The sequence below is a fragment of the Dermacentor silvarum genome, chromosome 1 (assembly GCF_013339745.2).
Source record: "Dermacentor silvarum isolate Dsil-2018 chromosome 1, BIME_Dsil_1.4, whole genome shotgun sequence".
In the NCBI taxonomy this organism is placed as follows: domain Eukaryota; kingdom Metazoa; phylum Arthropoda; class Arachnida; order Ixodida; family Ixodidae; genus Dermacentor; species Dermacentor silvarum.
The window spans coordinates 111408826-111424825 of record NC_051154.1 but is presented as its reverse complement, the minus strand read 5'-3'; the positions used below and the strand labels follow the sequence as shown (position 1 = coordinate 111424825).

At 41.7% G+C, this 16000-nt stretch overlaps 1 protein-coding gene across 2 annotated transcripts in view; it reads right to left on the bottom strand.

The window, feature by feature from the left end:
* Nucleotides 1-15333, bottom strand: part of LOC119435068 (stress-activated protein kinase JNK) — a 63685-nt gene extending 48352 nt beyond the window's left edge. The window contains exons 1-3 of one of the 2 annotated variants that reach the window (XM_037702037.2): nucleotides 15143-15333; nucleotides 12017-12052; nucleotides 4857-5052 (exon numbers count right to left, since the gene is read on the bottom strand). In XM_037702037.2, the coding sequence (XP_037557965.1) occupies nucleotides 4857-4972 (116 nt within the window). In that variant the 5' untranslated portion in view covers nucleotides 4973-5052; nucleotides 12017-12052; nucleotides 15143-15333. The remainder of the gene's footprint in view (nucleotides 1-4856; nucleotides 5053-12016; nucleotides 12053-15142) is intronic. The other variant, XM_037702034.2, reaches the window with a different exon arrangement.
* Between the last annotated feature and the right edge of the window lie 667 nt (nucleotides 15334-16000).

Sequence of the window (16000 nt, the reverse complement as noted above, 5' to 3'; positions counted from 1 at the left end):
TAATCAGATTGTAAGCACGACATGAATTGTGTAGTACTTTCTGGAAGGCGCCAGTGATTACACTAGAACGTTCGACGAGTCATGTATAAAAGCCGATGCGCTTGACCTAAAGATCAGATTCCAACGATTTCCAACTGTAGTCACTGTTATCGTTGTGCTTTGAGTGTAGCCAGGGGCTGTATTCTGAAACGTTCGCCTAGGCGAAATTTCTTTTTTCGCTTTCCGGCGTTCGTCGATTGGCTGTTTTAGCAAAATTGGATGAGCTGATTGGGTGGTTGAGCCCGACGTCATTCAATTTTGCTCAACCAGCCAATCAGCGCGCACGCTGATTTCGCCTAGGCGAACGTTTCAGAATACGGCCCCTGTTTTTCAGGGCAGAGGTTCAACCAATAAAGACTTAGTTTCGCTATACACAGTTATTGCTACTGTGTTCTTCACAGTCACTGTAACGTGACAATATCATACACTATGCAGTTACGGGTATATTTTTTGACCATGCAAAAATACATTTGAATTGCAGAACTTGCCATATCAGAACCATTGAAAAAACTTCACACATTGCTTTAAGAGTTCCGAGCGTATTTCGCACAGCTCCAGCTAACACAAGTTTGACACAAGTGCGACATCATCCTTGATTGACTAGTTCATATCTAGGTCTGATCATTTATGACTTTGGTTTTATGTTAATTTTTGCATGTGTTTGACAAAAAATGAAAAACCCTCTTGCCTTTCTTCAAGAGTTATTTGTTGCTTCTATTGTTATTAGCTCCTGGAACATGCGAGGCCCTACACAATCATCATAAGCACTGCTTGCAATTTCATTTTCTTACCTATTTTGCACCAATAATGGCTCTAAAAAAAAGTATAGCTGGTCACGTGGCGCACAAATAGCACTTGAGGTCCCACGGCAGTGGTCACTTGCTTTCCTCGTCAACTGCTTCTTCCACTCTCATATGTAGTAGCATCAGTGGAATTTAATATACGCGAGACAGGAGCGCTGCTGTTATCAGCTTCTCCTGGCTTCTAAGCTGATGTGCTATGGAATCCCCTACAGTCTTGTGGTGGGTTTGTCTGTGTACTTCGTGTTAAATTTGAGGATGTATACAGTCACCGACTGATCTCTGGACTGGCAGGGGGCCAAATAATCAGGCAGTTAAAAAAACGTACATCAATCATAAAGTAAATTTAGTTGCTTTTTCCAATGCCTGCAGTACGAAAAATTACCTTTATTTTGCCCTGCGTTGTGCTACAACCGTGGTTGACACAGCGAGGGTGCGTTGCTTCCGCTCATCGCAAAGTGCAGATATGCGCACGCAATCTTGACTGCGTAACATTCAGCACTAGCTTATTAGGCTGTATTGCGTGAATTCAGCTAGGAGATTTCTGCCCACACGCGTGCTTTTGCCGTACCGTTCAGTAAGTGCATAGTAGGCTCTCTCGGTAGTTACCGGCAGATCACCCACAGATCTGTTCTTGGTTTCCACAGCTATCAGTCTAGTCCTTTAGTATGGGATCTCACACCCAATCGCTGAAAAAGTCTACTCGTCCGGGCATATTGACGACGAACTCTCCAAGCCCCGTCAGCGAATTTTCACAACCGCCATACTATACAGCCAGCATAACTAATTAGGATCCGGTGGCCAAAGTTCGGGTGTCGTACGGCATTCCTAAGGCCACGAAATGATCTTGCCAACGAAAGTGAGAGAAGATAGACAATAATCTGAATGGCAGCAACTCTGTTCACAGACATTATGTTTGAGACATCATGCATGTTGACAATGCCTTAAAAATCAAGTAAGACCCCTTGGCGTCCAAAATTTCTGTCATCGTTATACACTACAGTCGATCCCGAATATATTAAACTCAAAGGGTATCGCAAAACAGTCTGATAGTATATTGATAACTCGAAATATAAAATATGCCCATTTTTGAAACTTATTTGAGATCTCCGCACGTCTCGAACAGTTTCTCAAGATCATGAAAAGTTGTAATTTACCAATTTGCTTCTCCACGGCTGTATCGAACGCAGAAAAGTTAACTTATTTTTTGCACACGAATGTCGCAAGTCACTCGCGCTGCGGAACGATCTTTGATATACTGACTATAATGCTAACCCTAAAAGCCCACGTCACTGCACGTGAGCACATTGTGCCTCGCGCGTATCAAAGTGCATGTTGCATATTTTTTTTTTTTTAATAAGATTGAAATGAACACACCGTGGAAGTAAACCGGCCGTTGAATATGCACTGTGCCACCATCAGCACACTTGTACAGCTAATTGCGCATGAATGTGCCCGGCCACGTGTCTGTTACAATACCAAAAATACACCTTTTTATATAGGTCTCACATGGCACACTTTCAATTGGAACCAAATTTCTCTGTCACGATTGGATCCAATCGTGGTCGAGAATTTTGATCCGGATTGATCACAATCAAAAGTTGCCATGTGACACCGGTATTAAACAGCCGATTGTCACACATGAGAACCAGCCAGGCAGGCTTGTGTGGGGTTTTGGAACCGACTTCTTGTTTAAACCAGTCACACTCGCTTCTTGACCACCCTGAAAAGTCACGCGTCTCTTCTTGAGTGCCGATCTCTGTTCAGACATCTCGCGTTTCCTTCGTTCTCGGCCCATCCCCTATGGCCGCTGTGTCGGTGACTGCCAGCAATACATACACGCTGTTAGTTTCAAAAGTGGCCTTCAGCTTGCAGAACATATGCATAGATTCCCAGTTACGTGTAACCGTGCAAGCGTGAATAAACGCATTCAGCGCGGACCCCCGAATCGCACAGCGATGAGTCCTGCGCGCCGCTGCCACAACTGTCTTTCCATGTAAGTAGGTGTGGCTTGCAGTGGTTGTTTAATTCAAACTGTGTAAAGATCCATACAAGTGGAGGTTGGAGTCGGATTTGTTTTGGGCACTCGCGGAATCCTAAAATGCCTTTCGCGGAAAGCCCTTGTCTACAACAAGATAAACCCAGCACTACAGCATCTACAGTTCGGCATCCTATGTATGCCCCGGCCCCACTCAGTGAAAAGATCAAATTTCTCAATGGTGTGGAGGAACAGTGCTTGAGGACTTCATTTCCTTTTTTGATAAAGCCCGAGCATTCCTTTTGGCACAGGGTGGGTGCAGAATTATCAAATTTAGTGAAAATGTAGTCGCATATAACAGGGTTCACCTTTTGGGACGGTTTGGCGCAATTGCCACAGCAGCAACATCAATGCACTTGCTGTAGCACAGCGCAAAGTTTTCTTTGTCAGCGTTATACAAGACTGCTACCAATGACTGAAAACAGTATGTCACCCCTGTCCAAACTGCAACATTTCTGTCAAAACGTCTTGTCAAAAACCATGTCATACAGAAAGAGGTGGAAGTCAGAGGGTGCAATGTCAGCACTGTATGGAGAGTGGTTGGAGATTTCCAATCTGAACTGCAAGAGCGCAGCCCACCTACTCATACCCGTTTGCAGCTACGCACTATTGCGTAAAAACACAACGCTGGCACTCAGCTTCGCAAGTCTCTTGTTCTGTATTTCCCTTGACAACTTCAACAATGTTGCAGCACTGGTTGGCATTGATGGCATGCCCCTAGTGCAAGAACTCAATGAGCAGGACATCCTGTCCATCCCAAAAGGCACTGCACATCATTTTTCCGACAGAAAACACCACTTGAAAACTTTCTCCTCGTGGGTGATCCACTGCACTGCCAGTGCAGTGACTGGTGGCTGGTGCAATGTGGGACACATGTCCATCCCCTTGACAATGCAGTTCAAGAATCGGTCACCTTCACTGTGGTATCACTGCAAAAATGTTGGTGCTTCTATGATGCATTTCAGCTTATGTTAAGGTCTTAGCTCCTTTAGCACCGACCCTGCACACAGCCTTTAATAGCCCAACATATCTGATGGCGATTTCAAGCAACAGAAAGTGGTAGATATCTCTTCAAACTGACAGGAACATTCTGAATTCAATTTCAATTGCTTCAATCAATTCATTTCTTCCAATTTTTTTTTAACTGCTTGTGGCAAATCTTCCATCAGTTCTAGCACAATGAGTGATGGTACGCCAGTACGGTCTTCACCTAGCACAATGGATCTACCTTCTGTGAATTACCTGCACCACTGTCTGACCTTACTGTCAATGCACACTGTGCCCACCAGCTGGTGGATCTCTGCTCAGATCACCTAGTGTGCAGACTACAGGATGAACCTTGAAAGTCAGTGGGAGTCTGTATAAGAGCAGCCACCTTTCATTTAGCACTGCTCAACAGCAACTGCCTCCACAGCGCTGAAACCAGGTTGTGGCTTATACAGCCAACATCATGTCAGCGCAGGTGGATCCTGCTCAGATAAGTTGTGCTATCTTTCAGACCTTACTTCCTGGACGTGCCTCTTGTTTGTATTAGCAGCAACATTCAGTACACACGAAATTCAATTTAATAAGCAACACAGTGCATGTGTCAGACACAGCCCAGCAATGGCCACGAGATCATCTTATGTCACTTGCACACTTTACAGCAATACTGAACATAATTTGGTATTCAAATGGCCCGAGTAGACTATACAGTGCTAAAATTATGGGGTTTTACAGGCCAAATCCACGATTTGATTATGAGGCACGCCGTAGTGGGGGACTCCGGATAATTTCGACCCCCTGGGGTTCTTTAACGTGCACCTAAATCTAAGTACACGGGTGTTTTCGCATTTCACCCCCATCGAAATGCGGCCGCCGTGGCCGGGATTCAATCCCGCGACCTCGTGCTTAGCAGCCCAACACCATAGCCACTAAGCAACCACGGCGGGTACTATAGAGTGTTTTGAAATCCCTTAATGTGTTCAATAAAAGCTCACCAGACTATGCCCTGGGCCCCAGAGCCAATGGACTTGAGGTTCTGATACCTCCGCAGGATGGTAAACTTTGTGTCAACCACTTCAAAAGTGTAAAACAGGCTCGAGTGCTTGGACATGGCGCACAGATGGCAGCCAGAGCACAATGTCTCCTACCGCCACCAACCCAGCGCCATGACTACAACCCAGGGAGGTTGCCCTGCAAAAAATTGAAAAAGCATTTGTCTACAACGGTGACATTTTAAACAAGGCAAGCAAATATAATACAAACACCTTTCATAAAAAATAATAAGCAGGAGTATGTGAATGTGAAGCTTTCTCATCAAACTAAATATGAACATTAAGAAACATAGGCTTCAAGAACGTCATTGAATGGTGGATGTTTACATCTTTCTTGGAAAGCAGACAAAAGAAAAATTAACAGAAAAATACATTTTAAAAATTCCAGGCAAGTCCTTCACTAACTGCAATGCAAGACACTTTGAAACTGTACCTGAATACAGGTAAAAGATAACACTTAAGATGTAAAAGGTAACACTAACATAAGATTTCTATTGAATACAAATACCCATTCTTGTATTTTTAAGTACTTGGTTACATCATGGTTACATTTAGAGGTCCATGTAAGCTATCATTAAGACTTGGCTTTGAACTTAATTAAAATTGCAGGGCCAAAACAGCACAGTGGATTGAGGGACGCTGTAGTGCAGAGCCCCGCATTAATTTTGACCATTCGCCCAAATCCCCGAATAACTTGCCGGACTTTCAATAAAGTCATCGTTCTTCTTCTTCTTCTCGAGTTCTTTATCATGCACCTAAATCTAAGTAAACGAGCATGTTTACATTTAACTTTCATTGAGATGCAGCCGAGAATTCAACCCATCACCTCGTGCTTGGCAGCAGAATGCCATAGCCACTGAGCCACCACGGTGGGTACATGGAAATTTATTGAACACTCCTCTTCAAAACACATTTTAAAAAATTTCTCTACGAAATTTTCTCTATTATGAAAGCATGAGCAACAAAGTGAAAGGCAAGGAGCTTAAACAAAAAGCATAATCAGTTTACTACACTGCACTGGGACTGGAGGAGGAGGGGGGTGATTTAAGGCTCATAGCACCTGCCATATGGCACCTGCTTTGAACCTTGTGGCAAAACTTCACAATATCTACAAGTTGATGCTTAGAGAGTACTTGCATTAGTAGAGCAATGCCTTCATTAAGACTAGTTGCTTTGCTTATGTGCTTAAGTGTGTTGCTTATCTTACAAACAACAACAGACATAAAAGAAATTTAGAACACGTACAAGAACCCATGGTGGACAAATACAGGGCACTCATATTCATATGCCGCATTTGTCCCTGTATCACATACTTCTGAGAGCATGTGCTCTATGACAGATATTAGTAAAAAAAAAAGGGGCTGATCTACTACAGAGGTAGTTTCATTATCATGTGCCCCCCCCCCCCAGCCCCCCCCCCCCCCCGACCACAGACAAGAACTTCGGAAGTTAGTATTCTTCGGAAATTAGTATTCAACAGACTTGCCACACATTGTGCCCTTTTGCTTTTGCCTCACGAGACCCAAGAAAAGAATTTTGCCAAGACCACTTCTGAAAACATTCAATAGATGTTTATAGGAAAAGGCACGAGTATATTCATACTAGTTGAGAACATAAGTAGGCCACATGCCCCGTGATCGACCCTTGGCTGTAAGAAGCGACAGCATACGAATATAACGGGGAAATGCCCCAGCTTTATCAGTACATACCAAAGCCAAAAAAATGAGAGAATTTCAGGAGGTTACCAGCAGCACAATGCAACTTCCGATGCAAGAACAAACAGACTATCATAACAGCACCGTGACCATGCGAATTTCCATCATGCGATAGATGTTCTACAGTGGTGAGATACCGAAATTCCCCTGCTCCAACAATCTGCCAAATGAGCTTCACCATGCAACAGTCATACCTTCCAGCCCGTGAACATTAAATTTCATAAAACTCCCGCAAACCCAAAACCAAATGGGGCGGTAGTAGCACACAAGCACTTGATTATTTACAGATGCAGAACAGCGATTTTTTAAGCGCCTTTGCTAGTGTCGATACTGCCTGTTATGGGAACTTGTCTGAATACAGCTCGAAGCAAGTACCCCTCTGGTTCACCATCAGAAGTACATGAGAAGTTATGTCATCTTGGTATATGGCATCTTGCACTCTTACAAGAGGGCACCTAAGGTACCCTCACAGGTATTGTTTTTACACTTTTTTTTTTTTTTGCAATCTTGCAGCACCCCATATTTCAACACTTTAAAAAAAATTTCACAAACAGAATTTATTTTTTTGAGGAACTTGATGCAGCAATCATAGAATTTTAGAACAAGCCCCAGTTTGTAAAATTTACAGGAAATTTGGGAATCAGTAGTATGCAACAGCAATGGGCCAGCTTGGCTTAAAATGCAATGCAGGCATCTTTAGGCCAAGCTGGCCAAGTGGAAGTAGGCAGCCATCCCATACATGGCCCTTCATTTGAGTAGGCACACAGTCATAATCACAATAGCATCCTATATTTGGCTGTAACTAAATATTTGAAATATATAAATATCACATTTCAGATAAAAAGCTTAAATTTGAAAACAAGTATTCAGTGTCATATTTAAAATCAAAATAATATTACACACCCCAAATAATAAGCAGTGATTGGTTTTAACATTCCAATGTTACACTTTAATGGTGGCCTTCATAAAGCAATACAAGTAGTCAAATGATGAAAGGCAACAACTGTGTTGTTAACCTAATTAACGATAACAGCAAAACTCTTTTTGGTGGTATTCTTTTTCTGACTTTTTATCATTTCTAAGGACAATCTAACAGTAAAATTTACAGGGGCCATTGGTACGTATCCACAACAGTTGCACAGCAACATGTTTGTGAAAGGGATAGGTCAGCCCTATAATATAGGTATCTTGAGAAGGTTGCAGAAAGCAGAGTTATGTGTGAGGAGTTATGTACAGAATCCAGGGAGAGCAATCTCGAGGAGTCGGGGGTCTTCCAAGCCGTTCCAACCCTCAGCAATGGTAGCAGCATGAACTGACACCTGGTTTAACGTTATACTGCTGTGCAGCAGCAATAACATGATAGCAGAAAAACTTATCATTGCATTAACACCAATCTTGCACAACATCAGAAGCAAGAGCACCAGAGCAGCATTGTTGGGCGACTATATACCACTGGTGGATCTGGAGAGGTTCCCCCCCCCCCCCCCCTCTCAAGACATGCTGGTACTTCAGCGCCGACAGCATTGTGCTTGCAGTGAGCACTCACCCCTCCCTCATCTCATGTGTGCGTTAATGAGGGTCCCCCCACTGGAAGCTACCCGTGGATCCAACCCCGCGATATACCCAGTACAATGTTGTAGATGGCTGCATAAAAGAATAGGATGAAACTAGGTGTGTCTTCTATTCAGCCTGCCCCCCCCCCCCCCTCCCTATGCTATCACCAAATTCACCTCTAATATGCCAATGCACATGAAATGAATGTACCAGTTAGTATGTTAGCTATAGTAAAGTGAGATCTAGCAATTACTAGGACACCACATATCAGTGAAAGTTCAAATTTCGAAGCAAGAGTGATCAAGCTGTTTCTGCATGAAGTTTGCTGCGACATATAAATGGTGTCCTCACAGAAAGGATTACATTCAACACCCTCCAGCAAAACAAAGCATTTGAATGAGCATATAATAAGGGAGTTTCGGAATAGGGGCACACAAGCATTGGTTGCCCAAACCAGCGACTGCTTTGCATTCCCGGGTCACACAGAGCCAACACATTTTACTACAGGGTTCTGGGTTCGCATTAGCACCAAGCACTTGCAACACCGTTACGGCTGCAGAAGAAAATTTTAAAATCAGTCATTGAGAAATGAAATTGTGAAGCATCACAATATGCCCACCCGTGATATGTTTGAAACTTTTGATGAAGGGTCAAAGCCCCTTTTCGGGCTCATCAGTCCGTACTGAAAGCAATAACAGCAGCGTTAACAGAAGCAAGAAATGTGACACAGCAAACACTTATCATTTGTCTTAGCGGTCTAGCGTTTGTCCTGTCACATTTATTGTGTCTGTTGTGTTTTGCTTCGAATACTGCTTAAGTAGTATTAGCCAATTAAGGCAGTGCTTAGCTTAATAATTTGTCTTCATGACATTTGCTACCAAGGCAATCTTGGTTCTCATGTCGGAAGCAATGCAAAGTAGCTGCCGTCATCAGCCAAGGCAATCCAAATTAGGACACACCAGCCAAAAACATTCCACTTGAGGCCTACGAGCTCTCGATCACAAATCGATCTCAATAACAGCAGCAATTTATCGTTCAATTGTTCTCATCTACACGAGATAAGAAAATGATAGCGTTTATCAGTATTTGTTTATCAGGAACATTACTGGTTAATTAGAAATCAGGTCAGATCTGGTGCCGTCGCTTCGATAGATGCCACACCGTTTATACAAAGCTTAGGGGCACCAAAGTTTCAACCCAAACCCAATGAAGCAGTTTGAGTTCAGCCCATGCACTGTGGCGAGACACTATTCGTTAGGGGCACCCTAGGCTTGGGCACCCAAGCCTAGGGTGCCCCTATTTTAAAAAACTTCCTAATGTCTACTACTTTAAATTTCAACAATGAAGGTCAAAAACGGACATTTGAAAAAAATGCCATATCCTTTTATACCTTTTACGTACACGCACCACTGTACTTGAGTTTCTACCCTAGGTGGAACTAAAAACTGAAAGCAGGGACAGTGATTTTTACACCCCTCAACCAGAAACATCTAATCTTTCATGCAGAGGCAGACCTCTATCACTTAAAGAAATCCCAGTTGGGCTGAGACTCCAACACTTGCGCTTCAAGGTCACACAGAGAGCACTGAGGTTCTGCCCCCTCCCCCCCCATATGAAGAACCCTACTTTTTCAAAATTATTTGGAGCCCACCCTTCCATTGGCAGTCATAGTCTTGGTGTACCCTTCAGTCATGGAAGTGATAAAGAGTGATGTATTTATTTTTCATGTTCACACCTAACATGCTTATGTGTAAATAACATTGCACATTAAAGCATGCTGCCCCCTAAACATGTTATAACCAGACATGAACACTCCCGACTAGCTGCAACACGACGGTTGATCGTGCTGTGTGGCAAAGTAGTGGTAAAAAACAATGCTGATAACCAAGGAAACATAACAGCAATAAACAGGTCTACTTGATGCATCTTGTGTCACATTTTTTATTTGGCCCTCCTGTGTACAAATTAAGGCTGAAAGTGCACCAAAATAAACATTTGGGCATATTTGTATTTTTCTCCCGGAAAAATATGTACAACCTTCGGCAAAAAAAAGAAAAGGCCAGTCACCCATTGCCAACTGGCCTTTACTTGTTGCAATAGGCTGGAAAATTCAAGTAAGGCGATTTTTTTTCCATTTGAACAGACTAATATTCACATCTTCTCTTTAGCTACAATGTCTTTTTCCATAGCCACCACCAGAACTTATTCCCTTTGGTTGTTCTTCGAAAGCTCTTTGCCTTTTTAAGAGAATTGTCAGTTTTTGCTCCAGTGTTTTCACAGAAAATACCTGCAGCTGCTACAGTTTTTTGGAGTTTGAACATCTCTACAAACTTGGCAAGTTCCAACTCAAGTGCCTTCCTCTTGCTCTGTCAGCGAGTATTTGCTTCATTTTTTCAATCCTCCAAGTATATCCAGAATGTCGCCACCTGCCCTGCTGCACCAGAGAATCTCATTATTGGGGCAGTCAGCAGCAGTACACCACAGCTCTTTAGAGCATCAAAGATGATTCGCTGAGAAATGCATAACTCCCATGTTTTCAAATGCAAGGTACCTGTTCAGACTAAACCCTCTCTCAAATATTCACTTGGCCTTAAAGCTTTTCATAGCATTGGAAGACATCAGGAAGAAGACATCAGCAAGAAGATATCAAAGTGCTCCAGATCCTTAAATCAAAATGCCAAATTTCATGTTGCTGCTCATCATCACAGAATATGATGCACTGAAAATAGAACCATTTTGGGCCATGTCCCCTTATTCCTCTTGTGGTTCACAAGATTTTTCCCAACTTCTAAAATGGAAACACATAAAACGAATGTGCAAGTGTGCATGTTAGCTGTACGTAGCTAAGTAAGATGCAGCAGGTGCCAAATTTCATGCTGCTGCTTTTCACAGAACTTTATGCACTGTGCCCACAGGATGCCTTCCTGTGCTCAGGTTTCCAATCAATTAAGTCTGATTTAAGCTTTGCCAAATATTTATTTGTTTTAAACATTTGTGTCAAGGCATATTCTTTTAAACAAATTCATGGTGATGCACATTAAAGCTGCTAACATTCTTGTGTCAATGCAAGAACGAATTCAGGGCTCAACTTAAATGTATGTAACTGCACCCGATAAACTGACCAACATTTGGGAAAGTGGCACACTCTAAGGGAACCACGTTATGCCTCCTGTACAAGTACAGGAAGCAATGGTGAGATGGGTTCCATGTGTGATGAAAACATGTGGCAATCGATATGTGGCAGTACCTTTTTGGACAAGCATGTTGTCACTGGTTGTTGACACACTACACAATGGTCATGCTGCAGAACTTCCAGAACAGAATATATACAAACAAATAACCAGAGAATCTACAGCATAGCATAGACACAGAGTTCACTAATTTTGGATGTTTAGTTATGCGGACAGTTGGACCCCACACCAGTTTTCAAGGAGTCTTAAGGGCCCTGGAAAGCTACCATACAGATTTTCTTGCTATATCGTGATTTCTATACATCAGCAAACTTTGAAAGGGCCTGATGTGACATGAAAAACTTCTTGTGTGGGAAATATCTTGGGAGAAGATTCTACAGAGCACTAAGAACAAAAATTTCTAAAAACTCAAGGTAGTTGAGCAGCACATCAGGGACACATGGCATGGAATGATCCTTCTGGTAAATTTTTACCACTTTTGTACATGTTCTGTGAAAGTGAGTGTCCTTCGAATGCTAACACATGAAGCAAAAATCCAAACTCTCTCTCCTATCATATACGATTTGCCACCAGATGCACACAGCAAATGGACATTTTGAACATTTCACAATGTACCAAGCTTCCCATCACTCCCAACACTTACAAAATGTGAATGCTTGGTGAGGCATCGAAAGCAAAACTGAAAGGAAACAAAACAAATAAGCTCTTAAAGCTAAACATATCCTCTTCAGGCATTGTTTGCATAATTGTGCATGCCAAAATAGTGCACCAAAACAAACGCACTGATCAAAATAATATTTCAAATGTGTCACATGCACCTTCAAGCATTTAATTGGAAATGTGGTTCAAATTTCAAGGACAAGTGCAAAGTGTTTTCCTAAAACAATTATGTTGGAAGATTCGACTTGGTGTTTGCTTCTGGTGTCAGTATATCATCCTGTAGTGGGTTAACTTTCATTGTTCTGCAAAAATAATTTTACATCAAGGATATATTTCAAATGGTAGGGTAGGTGCTAAACAATTTCATGATTATGAAAAAGCAAGAAATGTGGTGAAACTAAATTTTAAATGGACAGTATTACCAGGTGCCTGAAGGTGTTATAGTCAGTATATCTACCATACTAGATATGAACCCTAGTAGAAGAAAATAACAGTCAATTTAGAGGTTAAATGAACATGTGCTGAATATTAGCTAGCAAATGCAATTTTATTTTGCTGAAACAAATATATACAAATTGCAATTTCTTGGAACTACTTGAGCAACAAGCCATTAATGATGCAATGCATGCTGAAGAAAGAAAAGGGTGAGTGAGTGAAAGAAAAGGGTACCAATAAAAAGAAACCATGCACCATTCACTTACAAGATTCCCCTTATATCTATGCACATCGTGCTATATGTTGGACGATTTTGAAAGTATGTCCCCGTGTTTAAATTAGCTTCAGAAAGATCCAGGATGAGCACGAAAAAAAAAATGTGTGACATTAAACATTCGTGAAGCTACCTTTGATAGCAATGCATCATGGACATGAAATGTTTTGAAAGATACCTGTTCAGCATTGCAGAAGAATTTGTACTCTGGAATTAATATCAGCAAATCAAGCTGTCTGTCCCAAAGAAAACACTTGGGCTGTGAAAACCAGGCGAGTTTCAACCATCCATTTTTTTTAATTTTATTTTATTCACAGGCATGAAACATACAAGAGCATTCATACCTTACCACATAGAGGTGTAGTGGCATTATAGAAGTAAGTTTAACTTGACAAATGGCACAGCCCAGATGTTCTAGAGCAGTGCAATATTGGTATTGGACAAAAATGGAATATGCTTTGCTATACAGGTTGCATCTGTAGACATTACTAAATTACAACTTCACAGCTAGCTCATCTAAAAAAAAAATGCAGTACTAGGTTCTAGTGTTAAATGCCTTACAGTAATATCTGGCAACACATCACCTGATACCTCAATGTCAATATGAAAATTTTCAATGAACAAAGGCTACCATGAGGCCACAATTATTGAATAAATTTTATTTAAGAGGGGATGGCTATGTGGTCTATGCTGGGATGCGGGAAGATGGGTAGCAGTATAAATACACAGTACGACCAAGGCTAAAGGAATGTGAAATTAAGCCTTATAGGTTTTTGTATGATTAACAAATACACCAAGCCCCATTCAGAAATGCAATTCCATGCTACTTCTCAACTCATAACAGTAGTCGGGAACACAATGGTGCTGTCAACAGCCAAGCAGATACTTTTCTGCATATGCCAGCAGACAAAAAAAAAAAAAAAAAAAAAAACAGCAAGATTTGAGAGACTATCTTGTAGAACATGTTTCAATGTGCACCACTTTAAAATAATTTGCTTACCCTATTGTTCAGTATAAAAACTATAGCATAGCTGTCAAAGCTAATAATTATATGCAACACTAAAATTGACCAAATAAGAATTGACCCGGAATGTCAACATAGAGTGGGAAATAACATTTAATTCAAGAACTAACCATGATCAAAAAATAAGGTGCTTCAGCAAAACAAACACACAAATCGATGCATAAATCCCCTAGGCATCAAGCTTTTGGTACAGAGAATGCAGAAAACGCTTTTTTTTTTTCTGTTTTCTCTGCAATTGCAGATACACAGGGCAATAAGGTTATTCCACTCCTATTTCACACTCCAGTGCTGGCAGAAGCATGTAGAAGCTCTATTTGTCTAAATGAAAGCGATTCTTTAGTTGAAATCAAACAGTAAATTTACTAAGTACAAAAATCGGCCACATATAAGCTTTCCTTGCGTTTATAGATATTTTATGTTTAGAACAAATGTCGGGATAGCGGAATGCATTTACATTAATTCACATTCCGCTACTTAAATTTGGTTTGGTACATACTCAAATCAGCCATGGTCACATGTTCATAACACATGCATGCGTCATGAATGCTTGAAGGAGTGTAGTACAAACTTAAATTAGGGCACTGCTGCTACGAAGCCATACATTCCAACTTCGCAAAGAGATGGTATAACTGCACCGTCGAATGGGCAGCAACCCAGTACAGTGGGGGAAAACTTCTATAAGAAAAAAATATATATCTGAACGGAGCTATAAAACCATTCACAGGAAACACAAGCGTGTGCCTCATAAAACAAGTCAATGACATTGGATGGCTGCTTCACGCCATTCGAGGTGAGGCGATCGGTTGACTGGCCCCATGAATTGTAAGCAAACTACTAGGCAGATTTTCAGAAATAACTTTAAAATTACGATCTCTTTAGTAAGAATGCATGTTGAAATCATGGTACCAGCACTATGAGCACGAATAGGTTAGTTAATGGTGCCTTGACCACTGACCGAAGTCAAGGCAGAACTCGTAGGAGTCAGTACATACTGGCGAATTTAACGAGCATAGCTAAATATAAGGCAAAAAGCAGAATATTAGGCTTAATATAAAGGCCAAATACCGCACCGGCTACGATACCATGACCCGCGGTGACACCACGCAGCTGCAGCGCCTAGCCGACACGAGCACATCAGGAGAAATCATGACATCAACGCTAGCTTAATTAGTTTAAACCGGTTTCAACAAACATCTTAAATACCTAGTCCAGTTCAATATATCTAACCTGAACTACAGATGGCAAAATCTTAAAACATTTCCCTACAAACGAGCCTAGAAACATCGTCACACTAGGCCTAAAACACTGCACGGGCGCATTGAATGGGACGGTGCCGTGTTTTGGATCCGGCATCCAATTCCGTACGGACCGCATACCTCGTTGTGATCCTCGTGAGTCCGGGCTACAGACTTCAGCCCGTACAGTCAGGTACGAAGGACGCCGCTTGAATACCTACTGGAAAATCTAATTTATACTTATTGCACTTGGCCCCGCAAAAGAGGTTTCTGTCAAATTTTTCGCAGAAACCACACAACACAATGGCGCCATAAGCACTTTTGCTTGACGTCACACGGTTATGCGGAGGAGCGGCACTCAACAAAAATAACAACCAATGCCATTGCTAGTTTCGGTTTCGGGTTTTGTCGATATGTGTTAGTTGGAATTTTTGGGTTCCTGTTGGGAGGGGAGACTAAAGATTCAGCTACAGATTCCAGCTCACGCTATTTAAACTATTTTCAGAGCTCACACGAGTACCGTAGGATATTGTTCCTGAAAAAAATGTTTTCTTTGGGTCACAGTTGTCGCATAACACACTGTCTCTACGCCGCAGCGCATTAACTTTTGTCCGTTGCATCAGCCGTGTAACTAAAGCTTTGTTAATAAAGTTCAATGAAAATGGTGGCATTATTTATATGATGGTCATAAGCTTTGCACTAGAACACACTCTACTAGAACCGCTGACAAATGCACGCTATGCTACTCCAATTGGCTACTCTAACCAATTTTGCTGCTGATGGTCATGAAGTGCTAGCAGTTGTAGTATTAGCTATAAATTTACAGTAGCCATCTGAAAATAATTTGTTTTGATAAATAAAACACCTGTGACTGCGCACTTTATGTAAAAAAATGCACCACTGTTCTAATTTGTGAAAACTACAACAGAAGGCGCCACCGTCGCGTTAGCACTATCCCGCGAATGATTGTTGAACCAGTTTCAGTTGGGTGTAGGTGTT